The following is an 8474-nucleotide window of genomic DNA, read 5'->3' as shown; positions in this document are numbered from 1 at the left end:
TTAATAATCCACCCAGGAGAGCTGGCTGACTTCCATATGTACAAAGTCAACTCCAAGACACTGCAAGTAGGATATTGACTAAGGCTGTGTTTACATAAACTCACTAAGTTTTCTACTGAAATATTTCTAGATGAAGAATCAAAACATAAACGTAATTTCCAAATGTTGGTCATATAGTCATGACCCTGGTTAGATATCACAATATAAGACTATGCAAACCTCATGGGTTTGGACAAGGGAGCAAGGGAAAAGAGTGGTGACAAGTTAAGCATTTATGAGACACCATCCAGCTCAAATCCTTCAATGAGCATCTAGGCTGGGATTAAGTCAAGAGAAAAGAATGAAGAGAAAACTCTTAAAGCCAAAGATTCCATTCCCAACTTGTTCTGAATCTACAAAGAAAGGAAGGGTCAAGGATGGTAGACCCAGTCCTGAGGCCACTGGGAATAGAGAAGCTCAGTAGGTTCTGATGACATTGAGGATCCAGTCTGTGTAGTGGGAGATCTTGGTATAGTAGCCAACGTCACCTCTCAGAGCACACCCTTTCGACCAGGACAGGATGCCATAGAGCTGATTTTGGCACAGGATTGGGGCAGCACTCATTTCCTGTTAGGAGGAGGAGAGGAAGATCAGGCAGGGTAGCCAAAACAAGGATGTCTAATAACAAGCCCTGAGCTGAGGGTCCCAGAATAAAAGGTTTCAATGATAAGGATTGGGAGAAAAATCGGGTGGGCACATTGGGCCTGTCCCAATGTGCATTCTCAGCACTCACCCAAGGTCACATCAGAGGAAGTCTGAGAAATCAGACCACTCTGAGATGTTTCCAACCTGACATCTAGGTTCATTCATGACTGGATGGAGGAAACATTCCTTCCTGGATCTCATTTACTTGGATAATCTTCTTGTAGAGACAGGAAACCAGATTGATTTGAGCGAGATAGATGGACCCAAAAATATCTCCCAGACCAAGCTTAGGAGAGGCAGAGGGAAAAGAGTTACCTTACACGGATGCCTGGGTGCCAAAGATGATCCTGCACAGAACATGTTCTCTGTGACTTGAACAGGAGTTTCACTTATGTGGGACTGTCGGCAATATTCATTAGAGAACCAAAGGACCTTCTGGTCTATCTGGACATCAGGGTATATGTCTGAGCAGGAAGAGAGAGAGAGGGTAGGGAGGGAGGAGAGGAAGATGCTTTGTTTCCCTTTAGCCCTTTACTTATCCATCTCCCTTCTCACCTTCCCTCCCTCATTTCTGTTACTAACCTCTCCATCATTCAATTAAAGAAAAAGCCAAATTAAAAAACACTCAGAGAAGAAGGAAATAGAGAAGAATTGAGAAAGTCAAACTCTGGTTCCAGTGCTATAACCTGCATGCCTGGGGCTGGTGTGTGCGTGCTTCCTTTGGTGAAGGCTTGTCAGTAAGTTTCTTTTTTTTTTTTAATTTTTAATTTTTTTTTAAACAATATTTGCTTCCTCCCACCCCCTCAGGTTGAGTCCCCATAGAATCTCCTTCCCCAAGGCACCCGTGCACCATCACCTCAGTCCCCTGTGCCCCTCCCTCCCTCCCCCCCTCAGATCCCTCTCCCTCCTCCTCCCCTGCAGGATGTCTCTGATTTGTAATTGTCTGTTTTTGCTTTGTTGTGTTTTGTACTGTTATCGTCAGTAAGTTTCTAATGAATGAGCCCCACTTAACATCACCAGTAGGGCCCTCCAACCCCTCTTCTAATCCCACCACCCACTCTTTCAACTTCACCTCAGCGATGATGGGAGGGAAAAAAAAAACCCACCAGACTCCAGAGACCTCTAGCCATAAGGTGCCATTTTACTGAGGAGTCTATCAATTGGACCTCTGTTCCATATAGAAAACTACAGTTTAAGATACGTAATTTTCAGACTCCTTTCAGCTCTCAAGATCTGTAATAATACATGATAATAATACATGATAATAATAATACATGATAATCCCCAAGGGGTGGGTTCAATGAAGACTAAGGTGATTCTTATGGTAACTTACAGGTGATCTGCCATGGCCACCCCCAGCCAGAGACAGTGCAGGTCTCCCCTTCTCTGTCATCTGTGGTATTGGGTAGAACTGCCAGTTTCACCTGATCATTGAGCTTTAAGGGATCCTTCAGCTTGATGAGCGTAAGGTCATTCTCAGCAGAATCCCGGGTGAAATTTGGGTGTTGGACAGACAAATGGTATGTGAATTTCCCCTTCACAGTATCAAAATAGTCCCTTTTGGAAGCAATGTCTATCTCAAGATATCTGGAATAGGCCATAAAGTATTAGTAGGAGAAGGTTACATTCAATTGTTCATCTTGTGTTTTTTCTCCCAAAAACTTTCTCTGCAACTTTGCAACAGTTCCCTCCATAACTTCCCAAGACACCCACCTCCTAGCCTGACAAATGAGCATTTTCCATTGCAGTTCCAGACTTCTGTGACCGAACTGCAAGGTGTACAGGGGTTTTTTCCTTATTGGTCCAGCCCCTGGTCCTCGGCTTCCCCAAGGAATCTGGCTCAGAGTCCCTTGGAACTCTCCCCACATTGGGCTAATCACTCCTCAGACTTGACAGGCCCCTGTGCAAGTCTCCTCACAACAGAGCCTCAGTCCCCCCTGAGCAATCCCAGTGGCTAAGGGTGGGAAACCTCTCCCTCCATGACCCTCATCACTCACGGCAAGAAGCAGTGGGCTGCGGTGAGAATCCACTGTTCGTGGATCAGGGTCCCCAGACAAGGCTCATTTTCTGAGTACAGGAATATCAAAAAGGTTGGCCCCGTTTTAATATTCGGCACTTCTGATGACAGGCTTGCTCTTTCTCGTCCTTGTGCTACTGACACAATAGTTGCTGTTACTGCTGCCAGGTAAGGGAAAGTGGGCAGAGTCTTAGTGATAGGGGCAGGTGCTCCAGAGGTCCAAACTCTGAGACATTTTATGTGTATGTGTTTTGAAATGACCACTTTGTTACTATTGCTTGAGGTATTATTAAACCATTTCAGAATCCTTTGCTGACTTTCCCTTAGACTCCTCTCTGTATTTACCCTCTTATTCACTTCACCTGTCTTCCCTTCCTTCCTCTGGACTTTTCCTTCTTTTCTCTTAGCTTCCTTCCTAGCTGTGCAGCAACATCCCATTCTGCTGCCGACACCACCCCCTGAGTCAGGTCTCATTCTCTCAGCCCCGATCTCCTTTTGTGCCCAAGGAGCCAGAGGAAAATCCATGGGCTCTTGAGAATACTTTGTGTTCTAAAAATCTGCCAATCACTGGAGTTCTGAAATCTTATCTAACTGATGATCTAGACCCTTTTCCTGCACTTCCCTCTAATATGAACTGTAAAAAAATTTAATCCACAATAGGAAGCTGCACTCACCAATCACTGCCAGAATGCTGAAGGCTAGAAAGTGGTGGTTCATATCTGCAGTCTCCAACCCTCTCCCAGCAAGATCACCTGGGAGGGCTGGGGGATGAGAACTGCCAACAGGCTGACCTCCTGGAAGCTTTGCAAAGGGAGAAGTTACAAGGAGGCGTGGAGAGGCTCAAGGGAGTGAGGTGCTCGGAACTAAGGGAGGAGGGCATCAGAGGGAGGACACACAGCCAGACCCTCTCTGGAGTGTCTGCCCTCCCAACGTAGTCCCAGAAATTTCTCCAAGGTGAGATGTGTGACCCCCCAGAGACATGTAGTATAAGCCAAGACTTTGCTCTCCTTTAGCAGAAAGAGAGCTCTCAGCTCGCCGGTACTACCTGCCTTCCTTGCCCTCCCCAGCATTGCTGCGGCTCTGGTTCCCTTAGGCTCACTCACCAGCCCTCACTAATTGTGGGCGGCCTCCACCTCTCAGCCTGGCAACTACCTGCCCTCGACTTAAATATGAACTAGCCCCTCTAGGAGCTAGAGACCCCTCCCTTACCACACTGAGCCTTCTCCCATGTCACACTGAGCCTTGCTCTCATGTCACACTGTCCCCATCCCATGTCATCATCCCTGTAGCCCCCAGGGATGACCACTGACCTCTCCCTGAAAATTTTCCAGTGATATCAGAGGCCACAGGTTATTCTTCTCACACAGCTCCCTCAGAGTGAAGTTGGAGGCATGTTGGGCAGAAAGTATTGGTGAACGTTTGCGGTATAGCTAATTTCCTCAAAATTTGGTTGCTTAAAATGTACACCATACCTTGCTGACAATTCTGTGGGTTGTCAAATTGGGATGCACTAAGCTGGGCAGTTGTTCTGTTCTCCACAGGGCTCAGTCGCTCATCTGTGATCAGATAGCAGCTAAAGGTACCACTAAGAAATGTGGTTGTTTCTGGTTGGAGGTTGAAGTGACAGGGCAACTAAGCATGTGTCTATCATAAACCAAAGGACTAGCCCAGGATGGCTATATGATCGATGGTAGATGCAGGATCCCCAAGGACAACATATTGGTAAGGCCCAGCGTACGAGCCCTTTTCAAACCTCCATGTATGCCAGATTTGCGAATGCCCCACAGTTCAAATCAAGTTGTGTGGCCAACCCAGGTTCACAGAGTGGAAAACAATCCACTTCTTGTTGGGAAAATGTGTACAATCATATTGCAAGGGCACAAACAAAGGAATAGTTGTTAGCCATCTCTCCAGTGCAATTTGCCATATTGCTCTTCTTTTCATTAACTTACTCTTACTTAAAAGCTGCAGTGGTTTCATTGTCCTTCACTTCAGGTGTAAAATCCTAAACCTGCATGCAAGCCCTCACTAGGTGCCTGACTCTGTAGAGGTATGTCAGAATGGACAATCAGAGTTCTTGGGCAATTGCAAACAAAGCCAGCACCCTTGGGAGGTGTGTTGATGTACTTCCTATTTCTCTCTGGCCAACTCTGGTTTCTGTGTGTCCTAAGTTCTCTTCCACGATTGACTGTGGACTATGACTTTTAGCCCCTTAGCTTGGTCCACAAAACACACACTGAACATTTCTCATTAGATCCCAAGGTACCAACTTCTGTCCTGCATTGGACAGTGTCTTCTCCTGGCTTCTTGTCAAAGCCTCTAAGATCATGTGTGTCCCTGCTGGTGAGCAGTGACTGAATCCTCCCTCTGGCCTTACATGAAACTGGCCTTACTTTGAATCTATTCCTCTGACTGCCTGCAAGTCCTTAACTATACTTCCAGTGTTCAGAGCCACAGGAGAGGATTCAATCCATCCTCTAATCTGACCACAGCTCTCTCTGCACTGAGGAAGATACTTTGTGGCTCCCCATCGGTGCCTCCCACCGAAGCTCCACTTGTTCAGTGTAGGTTCAAGAGACCCTCGTATTCCAACTTGAGCCCGCTCACCTGACACCCCAGTTCCTGGTGCATTATTTCTCTCTTCTCTCTGTGGGTTTGCCACCCCAGGCCAGCCAGTTTCTCCATTTTCCTTCACATGGACCATTTCCATACGTGTGTGCTTTCCTTCTTTGGGCATGTGGACAGACACATTCGGGGGCACCTACCTTACCCATTCCTTGAAAGAGAGTCTGCCCTGCCCACAACCCTTGCCGAGTGGCTCACACTTGATGTCAGTGGGCCAGAACCTGGTTCTCAGAGATACCTCCTGAGCCAATTTAGTTTTATTGATATTCCAGTGCTCAGTCTCAGTTCTGCCTGATCTGAGTCTGAAAATTTGCCGGTGATATCAGAGGCACATAGCTTATTCTTCTCACACAGCTCTATGCTGAGTGAAAGTAGCCAGATCAAAAAGGGACTATTTCATATGATTCTATTTGTCTAAAGCCCTAGTAAATGTAATTACCCCACTGTGACATAAAAGGGATCAGTGGTTGCAGGACAGGTTGCAGGACTTCTCTCAGGACAGGTCATTCTAGAGCCTCTCTATGTGCTTCTGGATGGGACTTACAAAGTTCCATTTACCTGATTCATGACCTTAACTCCCTTAAGGGCAGAGTTTCTGCCTGATTCAACTCTGTATTTCAGACCCCAGCATAATACCTGCCACCACATAGTAGAGTTTGTACACCTGTTTATCTCCTGAATTAAAACTCTCAACACCCTGTCACACAGACATAGAATACTCCGGGTATTCTAAGTTCCCTGACTTGACTAGGTCACATCCTGTGAGTTGCAGAGGAAATAGCATAACCATGTTACTGTCTTTGATCCAAGCGTCAGTGTTGCACATCAGTGGCTTGAGATTAACCTTTATTTTTTCAACAACTTGATTGAAGTATAATGACACACAGTAAACTGCATATATTACAGTGTATGATTTGGTAAATTAGTGCACATGATACAAAAAGATTCCTTTAGGCTTTTGAATCCTCTTTCTTTCCCTCCCACCCACAACCCTGTCATGGGAAACCACTGATCCCCTTTATGTCACAGTAGGGTAACTACATTTACTTGGGCTTTAGAGAAATAGAATCATATAAAGTGTCCCTTTTTTGATTTGGCTACTTTCACTCAGCATAAATGAGCTTCATTCATGTGTGTTGAGTTCATTTATTTTCACTGCTGAACATTATCCAAATATTCATGTACCAAAATTTGTTTACATATCTGTTAATGGGCATTTGGGTTCTTTCCATTTGGGGATGTTAAAGCTTCTATGAACACTCAAGATGTAGGTCATTATGGATACGTATACGTCTCAGTTAGACATGTTTCCTTTAGGGTAAATAACCAGCAGTGTAATGGGTGGATCATAGGTAGCTGGTGTATGTTTATCTTTTAAAGCAACTGCTCAATTATTTTCCAAAATATTTTACATTCTCACCAGAAGTGTATGAGAGGTTCAGTTCCTCTGTATCTTTGCAACACTCGATGTGCTGAGTCTTATTTGTAGTAAGTTTAAAAATTGAGAGATAGGGCCTCCCCAGTGGCACAGTGGTTGAGCGCTGGGTTGCGAAGCTGCCCGCAGCCTCTGCAGTGCTGGTTCGATCCCCGGCTGCTCCCTGGCCACCGGAGGAGGGTCCCACATGGCGCGCAGACCTCTCCTGCCACCCGCTGCTCCCCTCAACAGTGTATCTGTCCTTCTGCCTGCTCTGCTCCCCACTCTGGCTCTGGTGAATTCTCTCACCCTCCTGCGCTTCTGACTGTACCCAGTGCTTGTATAAATGAATAAATGAACGAATGAAAGAATGAATGAATGAATAAAACAAACAAACAAACAAACAAATAAATAAATAAATCTTAAAAAAAATTGAGAGATAGTTGACACCTATCTTTTCACTGGTTTTAGGTATATGTGTGCTCAGTCTTAATTTCAACTCTCATAACTGAAATAGCTTTTGATTTTGGTTTTAAGTTGCATTTCTCTGATGACTAATGAAGCTGTACTTACTTGACATCCAAATACCTTCTTTGGTAAGGTTTCTGTTCAAATATTTTACCCATTACAAAACTAGGTTTCGTCTTTCCTTGTCATTAAGAGGTGAAGAGTTTTTATATATTTGGATAGATTCCTCACAGTACTCCCAACAACTGGACGGTGAACTCTATGAACTCCATAGCCGCATCCTCTCACCTCTTCCATAACCTGTTTGTTTCCAACCTTCCAATCATCCTCCTCCCAAACCCTGCCAAAGCAGTCACACTATTCATCACTGACAGGATTCCTATATTTTTTTTTTATTTCAGGCTAGTTCTCTTTCCACAGAAACTTAAAGACCAAGTGTACTCACCAAGAAAGTTGCCCTTCATGGTGTCTAGGGCCATCTTTGAATGGATGACATGTAGGGGTCCATTTCTGCCGTTTTTACATGCTGAGCTGGCCCATCTGTGTACTAAGCACAGGTTTTTTTCCTGTTCCAGGAGCTGGTCATAAGGGAACCTTCCTGTGCCCATCTGTCCTTACTTGTGCCCCCTGACTCTGCTCAGGGCCCATCCTAGATGTATCACTTCCATCTTACTGTGAACTGCTGGGCTCACATGACCATAAGCTGGGCTTATGGCCTACTGGCTCTGTCAGGACACACATTATGATGAACTGTCCTGTCTATGTGAACCCTGAATGTCCCAAGATCAGGCTCTCTCCTTCCACCAGGGCCCAGTAGCATATCATGAACTATTTATTGAATGGTCTCTGCTGTAGATGGCATGACATTGTTCTAGAACTCTATAGCCTATGTGATAATTATCTTACTAAGGCTTGCTTTAAACTCCTCAGACTGTTTCTTCCCACTACAGATCCTTCTAATAGCACAGGTCTGCCAGTCATATGGCCCTAGTAGCAAGGTTCACAGCTTGAGACTCTTCAGAGACTTTTCCTGCTCTGGACCTCATCAAAGCTGGCAGCCTTCCATGCCACTTAGCAAATGATGCCTGGCATGCCCTGTACCACTAGATATTAGCTATAACATGCCATCAGTCAGGGTTCTACAGAAAATAGACATGTATTAAAACTGAGTAATTTGAAGAGCATTTTCTAAGTTGTAGAAGGTATTTATAGAAACCAGTAAGGGATGGTGCAGTCCCCAGGACTTGGAGTGGGGGTAGCATTAAC

General features: G+C 45.2%; 1 protein-coding gene across 3 annotated transcripts; it reads right to left on the bottom strand.

Annotated features, from left to right (window-relative positions):
• Window positions 1-271: 271 nt before the first annotated feature.
• Window positions 272-7875, bottom strand: LOC119254810 (serine protease 58-like). 3 transcript variants are annotated; one of them, XM_037521871.2, is made up of 6 exons: window positions 7654-7875; window positions 3376-3495; window positions 2682-2859; window positions 2018-2271; window positions 1000-1148; window positions 272-606 (listed from the first exon to the last, which is right to left on the bottom strand). In XM_037521871.2, exons 1-6 carry the CDS (start codon window positions 7814-7816, stop codon window positions 457-459), a joined length of 1014 nt encoding a protein of 337 aa, XP_037377768.1. In that variant the 5' UTR covers window positions 7817-7875; the 3' UTR covers window positions 272-456. The 3 variants fall into 3 exon arrangements, with proteins under 3 accessions (XP_037377768.1, XP_037377767.1, XP_037377770.1); XM_037521870.2 differs by having other exon boundaries at window positions 273-606; window positions 2682-2862; XM_037521873.2 differs by lacking the exon at window positions 7654-7875 and adding an exon at window positions 3805-3891 and having other exon boundaries at window positions 275-606; window positions 2682-2862.
• Window positions 7876-8474: the final 599 nt, after the last annotated feature.

Source organism: Talpa occidentalis, unplaced genomic scaffold (genome assembly GCF_014898055.3).
Source record: "Talpa occidentalis isolate TD23 unplaced genomic scaffold, MPIMG_talOcc4v2.1 talOcc4.3, whole genome shotgun sequence".
Lineage (NCBI taxonomy): Eukaryota > Metazoa > Chordata > Mammalia > Eulipotyphla > Talpidae > Talpa > Talpa occidentalis.
Note: the sequence above shows the minus strand (reverse complement) of the source record. Positions and strands in the feature narration are given on the sequence as shown.